The sequence below is a fragment of the Heptranchias perlo genome, unplaced genomic scaffold (genome assembly GCF_035084215.1).
Source record: "Heptranchias perlo isolate sHepPer1 unplaced genomic scaffold, sHepPer1.hap1 HAP1_SCAFFOLD_460, whole genome shotgun sequence".
Lineage (NCBI taxonomy): Eukaryota > Metazoa > Chordata > Chondrichthyes > Hexanchiformes > Hexanchidae > Heptranchias > Heptranchias perlo.
This window is the reverse complement of record NW_027139474.1, coordinates 40833-60765: the sequence shown is the minus strand read 5'-3', so window position 1 is coordinate 60765 and position 19933 is coordinate 40833. Positions and strand designations below refer to the sequence as shown.

The 19933-nt window shown below is 41.4% G+C and overlaps 1 protein-coding gene across 1 annotated transcript in view; it reads left to right on the top strand.

Annotated features, from left to right (window-relative positions):
- Positions 1-19088, top strand: part of LOC137313285 (very long chain fatty acid elongase 5-like) — a 94495-nt gene extending 75407 nt beyond the window's left edge. Inside the window, exons 5-9 of the mRNA XM_067979410.1 lie at positions 468-545; positions 4568-4739; positions 6732-6856; positions 10747-10881; positions 15492-19088. Coding sequence (XP_067835511.1) covers positions 468-545; positions 4568-4739; positions 6732-6856; positions 10747-10881; positions 15492-15617 — 636 coding nt within the window. The 3' untranslated portion in view covers positions 15618-19088. The remainder of the gene's footprint in view (positions 1-467; positions 546-4567; positions 4740-6731; positions 6857-10746; positions 10882-15491) is intronic.
- The last annotated feature ends 845 nt before the right edge of the window (positions 19089-19933 follow it).

Below are 19933 nucleotides of genomic sequence, written 5' to 3'. Positions count from 1 at the left end.
ATTAAGAATTTCACACCAGCTCCCCAGGTACAGCTCTCTCACTCGGCCATAGATAAAGAGCTCATTCTGGTAACATCCTCAGTTCTTTTCATCCTGTAGTTAGCCGTAGTTTTGTTGCTTTTAAGCACGTCACAAAAAAGTCTTCATCACACGTTCAGAGATTCACACAGAACGCTCCTTGCTGTTCCACACTTTCTCGTTTCGCTGAGTCTCAAGATTTGCTTTGAATGTTACGGAGAAACTTTAACCATTCACCGGGAAATGAAATGAGCCGGGTAGGGTCCGTGACGGAGCGGATTGCCTGTGGTCTGTGAGGTGACAGGCTTGCTGGAACAAATTTCCTTTTCTTGTTAATGTTTGTATATGTTGAATGGATAGGATTTTTAAAAAAATAAAAGCCCTTTTCTTTGTTAATTTTGTGAGATAAACTACCAATAACTACAAAATAAGTCTGTTTGTTTCCTCAGCTGATGAGAGGTGTTTGGGATGGAGGATACAGTATTTTCTGTCAGGACACTCATAATGCTGGTGAAGCCGATCTGAAGGTAAAACGACATACATTTCTGTTATACGAGTACGGAATTGTTGCTGGAATGACGACTTGGTAAAATCCCTCGGGTGGCATTACGACCGTGATTGCTGCTTTTTTTCATGTTTTCTTTTATCTTTTTTTAACCTTTCAAATTTTACACAACGCTTCCGAATATCTTTTGCACTGACCAGTGCTGTAAGGGAAAGTCCCAGTACATTTGCATGTATATTTCTTTTGTAGTTTTTTTTTCTTGCCGTTCTGTGACAAAATAACTGGATGCTATTGGAATGAAATTCGTCCATATTCACCTGATGACCAGATGATCACAAATGCCTAGAATCTAGGATTGTAACCTTTTCAAAAGGATGTTGGTGTCTCCGTTTTGTGACCTCTGTGAGAGTTGGATTTCATTGAAGCCCTTGGGGTATATCACGTGGAGGACATTACTAGCTCCTGGGATAGGATAAGCAGTTGCTGTTACTTACTATGATCGCCAAATTATGAAATGGCTTCTCCGCTTAAGGTTACATGTCAGTAGAGATTGTAAAAGGCATGAATTTAATGTGAGACTGGTCAATTTTGGTAAGGAAGTTATGATAAAATGTTATCTTTTTCATTTTCTTTTCATACTGATATGATCTCAGTGTAAAAGTGCAATTTTCATCTCTGCCTACAAGAATCTAACACCTTCAAATTGAATTGCCCACCTTTCTGGATTAACAATGGATTCCTCGTTTTCTTTTTGTTGCATAAACCCACATCCTGGGGCTAGAAAAATAAATCACCATAAAAGATGACTTTGCCTCACATACCACACAGTTTTAGAAACATGCACCCAGTGGATTTGATTAGTTGAAAGAAGAACTAAACATTATTGTAAAATGTGATGAGTTTTTCACATTTATTCAGTTATTCATTTGAATCTTCACTAAAGCCTAGAAATTACTCTAGTCGTTAAGCTTATCAAGTGCGTTAATTGTCTTAGCACAGTGAAATTTCAGTAATGCAGTATAACACTGATTTTTCCCTCCCTCCCCCCCCCCGCCCCCCCCCCAACTCCGGTTTTATTGCTGCTTCCAAAATTCCTCCCTGCATGAAATCGGTGTTCAGCGTTATAATAGAACATAAGCATTCTTCAGCTTGCTAAAATGATGATGGCCTTTTAAAGACATCTTGAGGACTATTCCCTGTTTCATAGGTGCGATGCTGCTAGATCGCACTTTTATGCTCCTATGAACATCTCTATGTTATATTATCTTTTTACGAGTAGTACCAATTAAAAGTCGTTTTTAGTTAGTTGATACTATGATGCTCAGCACCCACAGCGTTGTTGTGTGTTGGGCGCTGGCTCCCTGCATGATAGGATACTGCAGCCTCAGGCCTGCTCACTGCCCCTTTCGCCTGGCATGCATTAAAAATGCCTCAAAGCTCTCGGATTATTGTGACCCTGACTTCAATGTAAATTAGGGATCCTCCCCGGATTGCAGCTGGAGCACCTTCAGCAGCACTCCAGACACTCAGCGCCCAATGTGAACGGAGGCTTTCAGGGAGTCCATTATTTTTAAAAATTGCTTTGCTTCTTCTGGGTGGGCCTCTCCTTCCTGTACGGCCATCCTTCGTTTCTGGCCCTCACTTCTTTGGCCGCCAAAGGCCAATGCGATGAAGAGGTCTTTCTGACCCAGACCAGGAGTTCATCATCTGCCTCATCGTTTCCTTGTCTATGTGGCCCAAAGAGTAGGCATTACACCGACCTCTTTTAATCCAGCTGCCGTTTAATAGAAGTCACCTGTCCTACTTGTTTTCTTTTGATATTGTTGCCTGTAAATGACAGTTAATTGCTTCAGAGCTTAGTTGATGTCTGGGTCAAACCCTCCTTGGATTGTTAATCTATGAAAGTTTGTAGACCGGGGAAACGGTTGAAACTCATTCTCTACGATGGGTGAACCCTGAAGTTGTCCATTATTCAAAAGCATTGACAAGTATACGGGAACTAGAAAAGGTTAACATCTCAATTGCCTGACTATTGAGAAGAATCCATTTGATCTTGGGCAATGAAACCACCTTTGTATAAGAAATGTGGGGTTTTCCCATAATCTCTCTGTCCCTGCGGTATACTGCCTAGTCCATGCGAGGTAGGCAAAAGGGGCTCTGTGGGATCATCATCTTATATCAGAGACTCAGTTAAAAGCTACTGAAAGAAACTACTAGGATTTTTTTATTGCTTTGGAACAGTTTAAGTATTGTGTAAGCCAAGTATTGTACCGCTAGTTACTTGCTCTGTTTTCCCGCTTCTGTATATTTTACTTGTAATTAAACCTGACCAGGAGTTTTAGCCTGAATATTACAATCCAATAGTGTGATATTTACCACCTTTTAGATTGAACAGGAGAGCATGGTGGTGTAATCCACATGGTATCTGGTGTGTAATTCCATGGTAGAAAGGTAATTGTTGGTCTTTAAAGGGAATTGGACACATCTTGCTAAGTTCAATTACTATCCAAAATGACTTTCTGAATTCATGCTGTGTGCCTAGGTTTCTATGAACTTGATACAATAATCCTTCAGGACCACTTCTTTTCTTTCCTGTACTTATTCTTCACGTTCATCTTATTGGTTCCTTTGGTCATCTCATAGCACCAATGCACTTGTTAACTTCCATATAATGTTTTTCATGAATAAGCAGCTCAGCATAATAAGCTCGTCAGGGCTAAGTTCTTTTCATTTCCATCTATGACAAGTGCACGTCAATATTTTGGAAGGTGCCTTTCATGCATATTAATTACCTTTGTGGATTACCTTCATGTCTGACATCTTCTTGCAGACATGCTCCCAGGTTCAGCAGTTTTGCAACACAGTATTTACTCTCTCGGCTATAACCTTGTCATGCCTGGTGAGCCACATCTTCGGGGAGAGGTGGGAGTGATGGTGTCTCACATACGGTCACTCCTTCTGCCAGATACTCAGAAAAACCTGAAAGTTAAATAGGCATTTGCTTCGTTTCCCACACTCTGCTGCCAGGCCCAAAATGTTCTCAGAACACCTCGATTCTTCTCACCTGCACAGTTTGAAAGGCTGGTTTGTGCTGTCAACAGACGTTGGCCAGGGCTATTGGAGGCCTGATGTGATTGGCTCCCCCATCATGCAGGAATCACATTGTGCAAATGTTCATGAGTGAGCTTTATTACCCAGATAAACATAAATGATGCTAGTTTGGTGTTTTATTGCTGCCAATGGAGTAATTTCTAGGCTTCTAATGAATTTATAGTAAATTGTGGTAAACTTGCTGTGTTGTAATACAGGGCCCTGTTTTACTGCTGTAAAATCTTATAAGTTGTGTCATTTTGTTTTTAATTTAATTTGAATATAATGGAATGACCCATATGTTGGTGCAATACTATAATACAAGGTCCGTGGTGTTGTAAGACTCCTTACGTAAATACTTGTAGTAGCGCAAAATGGGGCCCTCACATGAAACTATTTAAATGCTGGTTTTTGGTTTGATGCTGAGTGCCACAAAAGTTTCTTGCGGATTTTTGCACAAGGCTGGCATTGCTGTCGGGAACACCCTGGAGGAATTAGTACGCCATGTACCTGGTAGGTAGAGCAGTCATTTTTACCTCATGAAATCCGGAGCCTCCAAAGTGAAATGGGCAGTTATTCCTTTATTGTTTCTTCAAAAATAAAAGTCCTCTGTTTGTGATCTGGTTTTCGTCAAAAGATTTTTGATCTCGCTCGAACCTCTTATGCGGTCAAACTGACTCATGGTATGCAATAGAAGAACATTTTTTTGTTCGGAATCACTGCCGAAGACTTGTATTTACTGTCCTCAGTAAAGCACAGAATTTGCCAGATGGCACAAAGAATAATAACATTTGGCCCACGATGTTTTACAACCTACTTCATCACATTATTTGCCTTTAGAAAACAAATGAATTGATGCACTTATAGACCTTGTGCGAGCTATTAAGCAGATGGTTTTTATGGTGATGCATCCATGATAAACTACATTTGAGCATTATTCCCTCTTTTTCACAGATTATCCGTGTCCTTTGGTGGTACTACTTCTCTAAAGTCATAGAGTTCATGGACACTTTTTTCTTCATTTTACGAAAGAACTACCATCAGATCACTATTCTGCATGTCTATCACCATGCCACCATGTTCAACATCTGGTGGTTTGTTATGAACTGGGTGCCCTGTGGTCACTGTAAGAGAGATAACGGTCTTTCCTTTTTTAGGAGACTTACTTTATTTTTCAAAGGGCAACTAAACCTAAACCTGTTTGGATCTTTTATTTTAACTCCCTGCTCCTATTTCAGTGCATTATTTTGAAACTTTGGCCTTGATTTTCTTTGGAACCTCTTGCCAATGTACGACGTAACTCTGCCGGTTGTGTGGCGATCACCTTGTTTACGAGCGTAAACTGGGGTTTCCGCCACACCTCCGACAAAGTTACGACGGCGCAGCAGCATAAAGTCCGAGGAAATTCAGGGGCTTTAATATTTTCGACTGCATTTATTGGGGTGGTTCACTAGGACAGGGGGTGCGGATGCTTATTTTGTTTATATGATGTGCACCATTTGGGTACTGGTCAAAGCATCCTATACACCCCCCCACTGTGCGATTGGCTCTGAACTGAATGTTTGAGACGATGTTCAGTATTAAACACCAGGCAGTGACCGTGCCTGTCAAGTGTACTGTATAAATGCAGTCCATTCATAAGTCACAAATGCTGCAGGGAAACTGAAAAAAAAAGTAATTTAATGCTGAGTTATTTTGGGTTTAGTTGCCCTTCAAAGCTGCAGTATTTCCTTTTCAAATTGACAGTTTTGACAATTTTACAAATTTAACAATCAGGCATCTGTCCCTTCAAGGCCTAGTACTTTGAAATGGTTTGCTTGAAAATTACTGTTTGATTAAATTTTAATTTTCTTTGAATTGAAAAACAGGCCTGTTTGAAAAGGGATAAAGCATGCTCCGTTTAAACATAAAATACTATTCATGATTACTTTTGCTTAATTCATGGATCATATGGAGGTTATTAAATTTTTATTGCCTCTTTTATGTAATTGAGGTATCTCTTGCTAAATGAATAATGTCCTTTTAGCCCATGTGGCTAGGATGAGCAATGAAATAATTGACACGGATTTGGCCCAATTCTGACCAGTTTGGATTTAGATGTACACGACCCCTTTAAAAAAGAGCAGTAGTGTGCAAAAAGCAGAAACACAAAAACATCATGTGCAAGCATTACTTAACGTTTGCTGTTCAGCCATTGCTAATTGCAAATGAAAAGTCATTTTTCATACCTTGTCACATTTACTGCTGTCTGTTAATTGAGAGGAGTTTGCAAATTGCCATCACAGTGTGGTGAGGCCTGTCAGATTCTTGGCAATTTACTGGCAAAATATTCATCTGGTACTTGTGATCGAGTGACGAGTGCTAATTTGTGCTTCGGCCATGTAGGCAATCCAGTTGGTGGTAGGTATATGTCTAATCCTGGGAAACTAAAGAGGCTTGAAGAGTGGTCCCTGTGACTCAGCTTTATAAAGACCAAATTTTAGGGAACCCAAAGCTGAATCTGAAGGCTCATCTCTAGCATTTGGGCTATGGTGTTTTCTGCTACGTACTTACAAAATTTGAATTCCAGCTTAGTAATCCGTGTATCTGTATACCTGATCTAGAATGTTTTGTGTTTGATCAATGCTGAAGTCCAAACTCTGTACAAGTTTCTTATTTGTGAACTTATTTAGAAGGAAATCCATTGGAACTATTTAACTTCCTGACTGATGGTGATTTGTACTTTTATTATGTTACTAGAGCTTAATGTAGCATCAGGAAAACAGAACATCTTCTAAATTTTTGTTATATGGCTTCCTAAATTTATGGGCTGTTGCACACATTTTGTAATGGAAGATATTAATGGCATTTGATAATCGTTACTTCCATTATCTGATAAACTTTCTGATATGTTTATAGAATCTCTACCCTTTCAAAGTTATGCATAAGTGACTCTTGTCTACAGAACTCAGGAGGATGAGGCAAATTGGATCCCTTTATTAGACGGATTGTCTTATTACATGGACTGCTTTTCAAGACCAGTCTTTTTGGTTTCCATATTTTCCAGATTTTAGCATTGATGTATTTTCTTGTCTATAATCTCCATTGTGTTCAACTGACACTCCATGTTTGTTTGCAGCTTTCTTTGGGGCCACTCTTAACAGTTTCATTCATATGTTGATGTATTCCTATTATGGTCTTTCTGCTATCCCAGCCATGCGACCTTATCTTTGGTGGAAGAAATACATTACTCAAGGGCAGTTGGTAAGTGTTACTTGTCACTTTACTCAACCACCTGGAAACTTGTGAGCAAAGGTCAAATTTCCACCATTACTGTGTTTTGTCTTGGTTTATGTGGATATTTGTTCATAACGGAGAGCTGATGTTGAAGTTGTAATTTTGCAGTTTATATTTTGTGCAAATATTTAAATGTGGCTTCTGATACTCATGTATCAACCCTTCAGTTTTCCGTGACTCGGAGGATGGGTCACATAGTGTTGGTAATTCTTGAGCATGAGATCCTGCAATGTAGAGGGTGGTTGGGCATCATTGTGGCTTGTCTTTGGTGAAGTTACGGCGCTGCCATTTTACCACAAGCTAACTGCTAATATTAAACAATGAAGCAATTTAAGTCACAGAACAGAAAGCACGCATGGTTTTAATGTGCACATGAATATAAAATTTAAAATTATTTAACATTTTTATAACCATTTGCTCCCTCCTCCTCCCCCATGCCTGATCTACACGGTGCACTTTCCCATTGGTAACGAATATGATTTTGTATGATCTTTACAACTTCTGGATGGTAACTAAGTGATAATTACCAATGTACTAGCTTGTGATAAGATGGCAGTGCCATAACTTAGAAAATATCTGTGGGAAAGAGGAAGAATGGAGGGTTCTGAAAGTGCGTTACAGAAATCCTGTAAAGGAATGAGGTGATGGAAAACAGTCAGTCAGTCCGGCCCAGCAGGTTCAAGGGTAGACTTGGACCCAATCCAGAATAATGGAGAATGCTGACATGAGGAACTCTTTGGGGGTAATTTTAACACCCAAGAACGGGTGGGTTGGGGGCGGGTGGGAGTTGAAAATAGTTGTTTTTTGGGTCGCGACCGCAACCCGGCTTTATTTCCGGGTTTAACATCGGCGTGTAAAAGTACAGGCTTCCCACTGGGAATGCAAAGTCCGAAAATTTTGTGGTTGCGACCCCAAAAAAACAATTATTTTCAACTCCCACCCGCCCCCAACCCACCCGTTCTTGGGGTTTAAAATCACCCCCTATGATTTCCAAAATTGAGAAGTGAATCTGTGAAGTTGGACATGATCTTTCAGGGGAGAGAATGTTAAGTGGGGATCATGGTGTCTGGACTTTTCTGGAATGTGTCGATTACTTTTTGTTAATTATTGAGAAAACTCAGTGAAAGGCCAAAGACAACAGTGTAAGGACACCAGGAAGGTTGAAGAAAGTCGGAGGGATGATGCGATAAATCACCAAGTAGGTTATGCCAAGCTTGGCTTTTAAAAGCCTGTAGATTGTAGGAGGGACTGATGAGAGAGAGAGGTGATGAGGAAGAGCATTTAGAATGGCACATTTGGAGCTTAGGTGAACCGAGAGAGAATAGTTTAGAGGAGCAATAATCATCAATTTTGGTAAAAATAGGGAGACAGGCTACAATGGAGAGAAGAAGATTGTAGGCTAGAGGTGAGAGAAAGATTGCTTATCCGACAAAAAACTTTATCTTATATTGTGTCCAAGAGTATGAGAGAGGCGTTAGAAGAATCTCCTAAGATAGAGGGGTGTATTCATGTCTTGGGTTTATGGAGAATTAAGATTTATTAAGGAGGAAAGAAGTATTTGGCACAAAAAAGAAACAACATTTCTTTGAAGCAACTTTAAAAAAATTGAAGAGATTGGAAGTTCAATTCAAAATCAGCGGAGATTTTGGAGCTGAGAATGTCGATCGATGAATGACTAAAGGTGGAGTCATCAAAGGCAAAAGGGGAAGGACTTGCAAAAGAAAATGTGTCTTTGAAGAATTGAAAGAAAACAAGATTTTCATATGAATCATAGAAGTTTACAACATGGAAACAGGCCCTTCGGCCCATCATGTCCATGTCGCCCAGTTTATACCACTAAGCTAGTCCCAATTGCCTGCACTTATAGAATCATAGAGGTTTGCCCCATCAAAGAACAAGGAGGAGACCAATATGTAGGGATTCTGCTATTGTACCGTGAAAAGAATGAAGATTGTGTGCACTATGGGCCTGCAGTCTGAAGAAAGTTGATGAATGTAGAGTGGAATCATCAGTAAAGGTATGGGCAGGCTTGGATGATGAGCGGGAGAAGATCATTGATGTAGAGAGAGAGCAGAATGGGAAAGAGGTCAGAGCCCTAGGGAACCCCTGAGTTAATGGAGAAAGAGTCAAAAGATGAGACATCAACTGCAGCGCAAATAAAGATATGAAAGGAAACTGGATTGCCATGAACATAGCTTAAGTAGAAGACCACATTGTCAGTTTGTAAATAGTGCAAATGAGTGGTTAAAGAGGTGGTAGGAAAGGAAAGATTTAACATCATTAATGATTGAGAGCCTTTTGGGGGTAGGGCTTTTGTAATAAAGATTGAAATAAATAAATAAATGCAAGAAAACTAATGAAAAGCATTCAGTATCATGAAGAAAGATTTAAAGAAGGCACAAATGGGTAAAGATGGCCACATGGAAGAAATACATATTGAAGCCTAGAAAGAAAGACCTAGTGGTAATGCAGAAAAAAAAACTACAGTCAAGCAAGCAGATGGTTGTCAGTATAATTGTAAGATTGTTTCAAACCTGATATTATTTGAGGGCATTCTCAGAAATTATGGCACAAAGGAGGGATTTGCTGTAAGATAAAAACAAGGAATTTGAGGATAAAGGTGAACTTTGGGTGGGAAGAGAAAGGATCAAACTGAGTAGTTTTTATACCAATTGTTGGAATAAATAAAATGGTGGGACTAAAGTGTTCAACGTGAAGTAAGATTTGGATATAATTAGAGTAACAGATACATGGTGCATACTGCAGAATATGAGATGCTTTAAGAAAGGCAGAAGCAGTGGCCGGGGAGAAAAGAGAGAGAGAGAGAGAGAGATGAGGCGGTAATTTATATCTTCACTGCCTGGGCAGTAATCTGGTAGAACAGATTGCTCAATGGGTTGTAGAACCTGTCTGATTTCCATCGCAATGAAATCCACGGGCCAGCGATCTGCTCCGCCAGATTACCGCCCAGGCAGTGAAGTGGAAAATTACCCCAGAGGTTTCATTTTATTTCAAAAGGATGTGATTTTTTGAAAAGGAACTAGTTATTGAACTGGGATAAATTGGAGTTAAACTGGGTAAATTGGGCGGGGAGATTATAGCAGGGACATGTTCTTTGATATTTTCAGTAAATGTTCTAAAAGAATGCATTTACAATTTAACTAGAAATAGCAATCAAAGAAAATCTTCCATTGTGTTTACAATGTTATTACACACTGTAGCCTTCACCCTCTCATGACCAAGTTTGGGCAGTAGTTAAAGTGATATCACATTGTATGAGTTGTTAAGCTCAGGTTCAGTGCAAGATCTAATCTGGGATATTTAAACAATAAATACATAAATAAATAAATATCAATCTGTGTTAAAGAAGGAATCTGAATTGTGGAGCTGGTCCTGGGCTAAATTTGGATACTCAAAAAAAAAAGATCAAATTGCAGTTTGGCACGAGGTGTGTGAAAATGGTGGAAGGAGTTGTCAACGGTTCTATCAAGCAGCACTTACTCACCAATAACCTACTACCGTAACTTCACCAGAAGTGCAGCGGAAACCCCGTTTACATGCGTGAATGAGTTAGGGAAGTTACAGCAGCACAGTGAGAGAAGCTCCAAGGAAATTTACCCCCATGAACTCTAGTTTTAGTTATCAAGCTGATCCCCAGTATTACTCATGCACATCCATTATCGTCATATTCATAGAATGGACCAAAACCTCTCTCTTAATGTGGCAAGTTAAAATAAGAAATTAAGATTGCCCTGTCAGTTCACTAGTTTTAGAATGGTACTCCATATCTGGTATTTTACTTTGTCTTTGCTTACAAGTTTCTTAGATACGATTCTAAATTTCTCCAATATTTTCAGCTCCAGTTTGTTCTGACGATAGTTCAGACTAGTTTTGGTGTTATCTGGCCGTGTGGATTTCCAAGTGGCTGGCTGTATTTCCAGATTGGCTACATGATCTCTCTGATTATCCTCTTCACTAATTTCTATATTCAGGTAAGTGGTAGCATTAGGCAGCTGTTTAAATAATTTGCTCTCATTACATCTTATTTGCACCAATTGAGAAATAAGATAGCTAGTCAGCTGTATTTATTCCAACTTATCACCTTAACTAATGTAAATAAGCCATTTAACAAAATCACCAGATAATTATGGATGATGAAAGCTGTTTGACCCATTTTATCCAGAAAGGCCCTGAAGTCCCCCATGGCAGCATCCAGTTGTTTCTTGAGTGACTCCAGGGTTTTCACCTCTAATACTCTATCCAGGAGTCTATTCCATGTGTTACTCTTGAGAGTCATCAAGAATAACTCTCAGATATCAATCCTAAATTCACCTTTTACTAGTTTGAACCTACATTCCCTTGTTCTACTCTCAATTTAAAGTAATTTTGTGGCTTTATCTTTTCCATTCTGTTAACTGTCACATATACCTCTGTAAGATCAAACACGTCTGTTGATGCTGAAAAGTCCAGTTTTCTCCAATCTTTTCTCATAACTCAGGCATCTGACACTAAAGATCAACTTTATGGCTCTTTTCTGCACTGTCTCCAAGCGTTGAAGGACTTCCTGAAAACAGTCCTTTGTCTCTCGGTGTACATAGTACTGAAGGTGTGGTCTGGCAAGATCACTGTGCGGTTTGAGCATGACTTCCTCTGACTTCTATTCTGCTCTTCTGGCTAAATAGTCCGACATTCTATTGACTTTGTCGATTGCTACTCTTGGTTGAACATTTTGAGCATCAAAGTCTACCAAACATCCTAGGTCTCTTTCACCTTTAGCTTCGATGTGGAGATGCCGGTGATGGACTGGGGTTGACAATTGTAAACAATTTTACAACACCAAGTTATAGTCCAGCAATTTTATTTTAAATTCACAAGCTTTCGGATGCTACCTCCTTCACATCGTTCACCTGACGAAGGAGGTAGCCTCCGAAAGCTTGTGAATTTAAAATAAAATTGCTGGACTATAACTTGGTGTTGTAAAATTGTTTACCTTTAGCTTCAGCATCATTCATGGAGTACTTATGCCGACCATTATTCCTGCTTATGAGCAGTACTTTACAGTTGTTTGCATTAAACGCCATCTGCCATTGTTCTCCCCACTTTTTGTGCAACGTATTCTTTAATTTCAGATCTGCCTCCTTTGATTCCACTGCCCCTCCTATTTTGGTATCATTTGCAAATTTGACCAATTTTTCTAGGGTTTCTGAATCTAATTGCTGTAAATTAGAGACAGTTGTGCTCCCAACACCGAGCCTTGGCACTCCACTTAGTGCTCCCTTCCACCCTGACATCATAACTTCAACAACAAGCACTTGTTTTCCACCCTCAAGCCAATTTCTTATCCATTACCCTGGATCTTCACAGCTTGAAGCTTAACTAACAGCCCTTCATGAAGAACTTTGTCAAATGCCTTTTGGAAGTCGAGGGACATCATGTCATAGGGCTCCTCAGCCCACTTGGGATGTTACTTTGTCAAAAAAGTCAGAGAGGTTTTTCGTGCAGAATCTTCCCTTCAGAATCCATCCAAGTGAATTTTCCCCACTTCACGCAGGCAGTAAGCAGCAGAAAATCCGCATCAAGACATACCGCAGAAACACAATGGCTTCAAAGGTTCCTGTCAAATCGTTTCGGAAATTGCAGCATTTACTTCTTGGTACTGAAAAGTTATTTTCTACCATACAGGCCCATTGACTTCATAAATGATTGCTTAAAAAAAAATCACAAGTAGGATTATCAAAAACACATCGGCCCAGAACTTTTGTGGGGGTTGTCCCAATCTCCCACCGTAACTCTGGTAGAAGACTGGCGAAACCCCCCAAAAAACACAGGTAGCCCAATTATGCTCGTCCCTACTGCTTTTTTTAAGCCGGTTTTACGGCGGGAGACCGGAAGAACCCCTGAAAAATTTCTCATGTAAGGACATGCAATGTATAGCCTGGAAATTATAGCCCTGCATTAAAATGAAGAAGTTGCTGTGTCACATCCCAGGTAATCTCAGAGCATGTCACATCCCAGGTAATCTCAGAGCATGTCACATCCCAGGTAATCTCAGAGCATGTCACATCCCAGGTAATCTCAGAGCATGTCACATCCACATTGTGAGGAAAGGTTCCCGATTACCAGGTCCGTGAAAATTTTCAGCTCTAGGTCAGAAAATAAAATGCCCTACTTTCTCTAAATCATAGTAAGTACAGCACAGGAGGAGGCCATTCGGCCCATCGTGCCTGTGCCACCTCTTTGAAAGAGCTATCCAACTAGTCCCATTCCCCTGCTCTTTCCCCATAGCCCTGCCAATTTTTTCCCTTCAAGTATTTATCCAATTCCCTTTTGAAAGTTACTATTGAATCTGGTTCCACCGCCCTTTCAGGCAGTGCATTCCAGATCATAACAACTCGCTGCGTAAAAAAAAATGTTTCCTCATGTCGCCTCTGGCTCTTTTGCCGATCACCTTAAATCTGTGTCCTCTGGTTACCGACCCTCCTGTCACTGGAAACAGTTTCTCCTTATTTACTCGGTCAAAACCGTTCATGATCTTGAACACCTCGATCAAATCTCCCCTTAACCTTCTCTGCTCTAAGGAGAACAGCCCCAGCTTCTCCAGTCTCTCCACATAACTGAAGTCCCTCATCCCTGGTATCATTCTCTTCTGCACCCCCTCTAAGGCCTTCACATCTTTCCTAAAGTGCGGTGCCCAGAATTGAACACAATACTCCCGTTGAGGCCTAACCAGAGTTTTATAAAGGTTTAGCATAACTTCCTCGCTTTTGTACTCTATGCCTCTATTAATAAAGCCCATACTCATTTTTAACAGCCTTCTCAACTTGTCCTGCCACCTTCAAAAATTTGTGTATGTGCACCCCCAGGTCTCTCTGTTCCTGCACCCCCTTCGTTTAATATAGTTTTGACACTTTGAAGTGTGGCATCTGGAATGTGAATCTTGAGGGAGATGGACACTCTCAAAGCTTTGATATAGAAAGTCAGTCCTCCTTCGTTGCAACTCTGATTTTCCCGTGAAATACACACAGGCAGGATCGACTGGCCGAGTGTAACATTTGTGCTTCTACTCTTGCCTGGTTATACATTGCTATCCAAGTGAGAGAGAGTTAGGTCCAGATTTTAACTGGCCCCGCCTGGCGGTAACCGGGCGGGGTCGGGGGGGGGGGAGCAGTTAAAATAAGATTTACCCCCTCTGATCCCTCTGCCTTCCCGCCGAGCCCCGATCTTAACCTGCTCTTTTGAGTAGGCGAGCGAGACACCTGCAGGAAGGAAATGGGATCCTACTTTAAATACTCAGATTGGGTCCGATGCGAGGTGATGGCTGCCTGTTGCGAGTCAGGTCCTGGGCCAGAAGAGCCCCAGAAGGTAAGTTTTAAAGTTTTTTTTTTAGGTTTCCTTTTGGGCCAGGAGGGGCAAAGTCTTGGGCCTCCCTTGTGCTGGGCTACCCGCCTCCCGATCTTTGTCAGACCCTCCCCCCTCCCCCATCCCGATCTTTGTCAGACCCTCCCCCCTCCCCCATCCCGATCTTTGTCAGAGTCTCCTCCCTCCCCATCCCGATCTTTGTCAGAGTCTCCCCCCTCCCCCATCCCGATCTTTATCAGACCCTCCCCCATCCCGATCTTTGTCAGAGCCTCCCCCTCCCCATCCCGATCTTTGTCAGAGCCTCCCCCTCCCCATCCCGATCTTTGTCAGAGTCTCCTCCCTCCCCATCCCGATCTTTGTCAGAGTCTCCCCCCTCCCCCATCCCGATCTTTATCAGACCCTCCCCCATCCCGATCTTTGTCAGAGCCTCCCCCTCCCCATCCCGATCTTTGTCAGAGCCTCCCCCTCCCCATCCCGATCTTTGTCAGAGCCTCCCCCTCCCCATCCCGATCTTTGTCAGAGCCTCCCCCTCCCCATCCCGATCTTTGTCGGAGCCTCCCCCCTCCCCCATCCCGATCTTTGTCAGAGCCTCCCCCTTCCCCATCCCGACCTTTGTCGGAGCCTCCCCCCTTCCCCATCCCGACCTTTGTCGGAGCCTCCGCCCCATCCCGATCCTGCCCAGAGTCTCCCCCCCCCCTTCCCCCTGATCGTGCCCAGAGCCTCTCTTCCCCCCCAGGTTGTGTCCAGAGCCTCTCCCCCCACCCTATCCCCCCCCCCCCCCCCCCCCGATCATGCCTAGAGCTTTCCCTGGGACTGACTCCCAAGGACGTTCTCACGGGTTCCTGGCTGCTGCCTCCTGCTGCCCGATGCCCACTCCCGCCCGCTGGTCACGTAGTCACTCTGGCCGGGTGTTGGGCGAGACTCTGCAGAGATTTATTCAAATGAGGCCTAAGCACCGTTCCCTATAAAAACCGAGGCCTCGGTTTAACTGTGGAAGGCTCTACTTCCCCATGGTCCCGAGCGTGTATGAAACTACTGTATAAAGTGCAAGAAACCGGGGGAGGCACAGAGTTGTCTTTTGTATATTATTGGGTTACATACAAATACACCTTTATCTAAGGTCTCAAGAAGAATTGCCTTGTATACAAGATACTTATTCATTAGAATTGCCTACAAGTGGGCCTACTGTGCTATGCTTTGCCCATATTCATTTCTTTTCTCTTTTGTGTTTGGACAATTTCAGACCTACAAGAAAAAGAGTGCTTTCAGAAGGAAAGACTGTCTAAATGGTTCTACAATAGCTGCGAATGGACACACAAATGGCCTCTCTGCACAGATGGACCACTATCCAGCAAAGAAAATCCACTAAGATTCCAGGGCTCGAAGCGTGTTTTGTCAGCACACTAAGATTTTTGTGATGTTCTGAAGCAATTTCAAAAGTTACCAATGTGTTAACTATATCCGATCCTGCGTTATATAGCCATATAGGGTAGGAATTTGGAACTGAATATTGTTGTGATCAATAGGGAAAGTAAATTTAGAGAAGCTTCCTTATACAAAAAAAAAGTACCTAAGTCTTAGAAAGGTAGGGAAAATCATATCAGCCCTATATAGTTTTAAAAATGTTAGCTTGTTTCCTGAACTAGAGCAATGGATCCCAGTGTGAATCAGGTAAAATGTGGTTGATTTTAGTTTACAATACTGTTGTTGCCTTACTGCTTATTTGTGTGTTAGGTGCTGTCTTGTATTCACTTTAATCTTAAACCATATTTATATGTTTCAACTGAAATGTAATTTGGCTCTGGGTTTGTCCCATGCCTTAGCTCTACCTAAAGTTGCAATGCTGCATAATTATTACATTTTAAACGTTTCAGGAATCCTATACCTCTTCATAAATACTTGGCTTGCTGGTTTTTAAAAAACACAGGACATGGTTGTGTTGGCATCTTGTCGAAGCAGGTGATTGAGGGCTTCGTAGATGTGTTTCGCACAGTCGATCCCTCTTCACTGCAAGCGACTATCCAGCAATAAAAGTCTGCTCAGTGTACCCATCCTCTTCCTCTCACTAACTATGCCCAGTTTGACTGGACGCTTCAGTGAACGATCAACAATCATACACAAATCTCCTGTTTTCCGCTGATTCTAGTGGACGCAGTTCCGAACGAGCGCCTGGTCATCCCGTGCACCTTGTACTTGCCCAGAAACTCCAGTCACTCCTCTCAGGAATCTCCATGATTGTTGTTTGTCGAAGGCTCGATGCGTGGAGATAGTTTGCTCTGTTACCACAAACTTTTAAGCTGCAGTTCATTAGGTACCTGGACAGCCTGCGTCTGAAAGCCTATGGCCCTATGTGCTGTTGAGGTAAAGACAGAAAATGCTGGAGATGCACTGTAGCCCAGTGAAGGATTTGAAAGAGAAAGAACAGTTACTGTTTCAGGTGCTGCTTTGTATCTTCAGTATTTTCTGTTTTTATTTCAGATTTCCAGCATTCGAGGTTTTTTTGTTCTGTGCGTTTGAGTTAAGCCGGAGGACACATCTGCTCATGTTACACGGGCACTCATCTATTTTGAAGTGTTGGTTTTATGGTTGTAGCTCACTCGTAGGCACACCATACTAAAAAAAAAAGGATATGAGGTAACTTCTTCTCTTGTTGCACTGTCTTGTGTGAGTGAGGTGAATTAAATAATTGTACCCTGGTTGTTGTGGTCAGGTTATGCAGAGTACACAGAGTGATGCTCCCATTTCTCCCAAAAATAATGCAAATCACTGCCGCGCATATGCAGATGCTAACGTGGCGTATTGTGTATGTGCAGCGGCACTGCAAGTTCACAAGGAAGCCGGGCTCCCGAAAGTGTGACCCATTCCACCCAGTAACACACGTGTTGAAATGATTTGCTGGCATGAGCCTTTGGGTGGAGGCTGAACTTGCATCGGTAAATAGTTAGGGAGCTTTCGGTGCAGGACAATGTCTTGATGTGCATTGGATTCTGGGGCAGCGCGTCGACTTTTTCAATCAGGAATTTAACGCCAAGGGTGGGTAGCGAAAAGAAGAGAGAAGTGTCTACACCTACTGGAGCTGGACTTGTGATATCTGCTTCAAGTGTAGCGTCCCATACTTGAAGCACACACTGAAAAGCTGACTATGCCGTTTAAATTATTTTATTTTAAAATTGCAGTGAAAATTGGTATTTATTAAGATAAATTAATGTTCCTATGAGGTATCCAGTGATTTGAAAGTATAACAGTTATGCAGCAGTGTTGCTTTAATTGACTCATGCAGTTACACATATGCCTTAAAAATAAATTGCAGGGTCCAAAGCTTTGCTGCAGGGTTACCCGACGTGTTGGTGAAGCTGTGCAAAGAACGAAAAAGTCCATGCAGTTTCTAATTTGCATTAATAGCAGTGTGATGACCCTAATTCTCTCTTCCATATTTGAATTAAATGTTTGTTTATAACTCGTCATTCTCAAATGTTTCAACGTTACATTAACAAGTACTGTGATATACTTTTAAGCAAACAGCAAATTGTTCTTTATTACTAATGAAAACTGTGTCATACCTAATGAAATGTTATCCCTAGCTATTTTTTTTTTAAATCCCTGATCTCACATTTTTGGTGGTCTTGTAAGTTGTAATTAATTCTTTTTCCACAGTGACTCGACCTGCAAATATCTCACTGTAATGACTGCTCTTTGGCCAGCCCATTACAGAGAATGCATTTGGGTGATGGGGAGTATCATCCCAGTTTCCTTCCCTCTCCCCATGGATCAGAGTTTGCATACCCCACCTTAAGGAATGCCGATGTGTAAATGTCAGTTGAGATTAAGTCTAGAAGTTGAGTCTGCCATTTAAGACCCAATATGTAACACTACAGCTATGAATCCATGTAAGTTAATAGTGTGGTGGACTTGAGAACTCAGTCAAAAAAAGAAAGCATTAATGAAGCTGCAATCTTTTGAACAAAGTCGAGTTCATAGAAAGGTATAATCAACATTCAACCTGAATTTTAAACATTTGGACATAAGGTACTAAAACCCTACTTGAAAATCCCACCATTTGGACCCTCTTCTTTGTATTCAACCAACCTAATCACTTCATGGAAAAATCCTGTTAAGTACTCACTTGATCAGGTAACGATACCTTTTACTGGCCTTAGAGCAGGACAGTAGCCAATGTACATTTTCCAGCTCCACTTTTAAAGTTTAAAATGGGAGTAAAATGTTTGAATACAGAGTTATCAAAGCTAGAATTGCAGAACAGCCAGGGTCTCCTATTGCTTTTAGGGGGCTTGTAATTGTTTTAACTGTTGTATAACCAAGAACAGAATCCTGACCGTGAATGATCACACAGCACAGTGCTGAACAAGAGAACATATACAAACAAATCGAAACGTGGAATATCAAAGAACAGTATCTAGAGCCGAGCCAAAATATGTGACCATAGTGGAGACTTGCTAGAAGCACTATCTTTTTTTCAGTTTTAGTGGAGAGTAAATGCCAAGGGTTCTTCAAAACTTTTACATTGGTTTCCCTAACATATATCAAAAGAAAAGTAAACGCTTGGTTTATGGGGTTTAATCGAAGGCTGCATACACTACAAACTCTAAGCAAAGCTGTTCTGGTCGTCTTAATTAAGTGTGATTTACTGTACCTTTTTTCTCATACAGGCACTGAAATTTTCAGTTAATGCTGCTCTCAAATGTCAAATCACGTTATTTTTGTTAAACTTTAATCATGAGTGTGCTGGTTTAACCTGTGTCTGAGTAATGTGTACATTCATCAGTTGTAACATCTGCAGATGGACTCGAAATTCGCAGAATTAAAATCTTTACTAAACTTATACCGTTGTCCTATTCTATTTATAATTCAGCAATATATGTAACACACATACAAGGATAGAAATGTGTTCCTGTTAATACATACTGAAGCAGATGCTATTTATATACTTGCCTCTTATCGTACTCCTGCTGATAGCAGTCCTGAGTTCAGTGACAGTGCTGTAAAATAAATAAGGTTGCTTCCAGAGACACTCGAGAGGCAGCTCAAAGGTATTTTTCTGTATCACTTACTGGCACGGCTGCCAGTAGCAGAGATAATCCAGCTGCTATCTTTTCTGGCCATAGTGGGTCCTCCTTCAGCTATTGGGGAAGATCTGGCAACCAGAAAAAAATAGCAAATCACAACTTTCAGACAACTGAATATACAATTGGTTAGTACGGGGGTTTGCAGAAGTTGATGAAAATAATGCTCACTCTTCAGGTCTACAAAACGGAATAGGAACATATGGGTATAATACTGGCTGCAAGAAACATCTTCAAGCGTTGCTGGCTTTGCAATATACTGGCATGACCCTTTAGTGGTTTAGTGTGTGCCTGTGTATCAGTAGAAAGAAGAACAAAACATGGTGAGCAGGATGGTACTCGCCCTGAGATTGGAGGAAGCCATTGTCTTCACCCTCCCCTACATCCTCAATGCTGCCATAGTTACTGATGTCCAGAGTGGTCTCTTCAATTCGAATCAAGGGCTTGTCATTTCCAAGCTGTTTTCTACTTCAGATCTGTTCCCTTTTATAATGTTCCAATTTGTCCTGCAAGCAAAGGAATAGACTTAAAGGTCTAGAAATTCGATGGCTTAGACGCTTGTTTTTCAGATGCTAAACAGGTGCCAAAGCAGGTAGGAAGCACA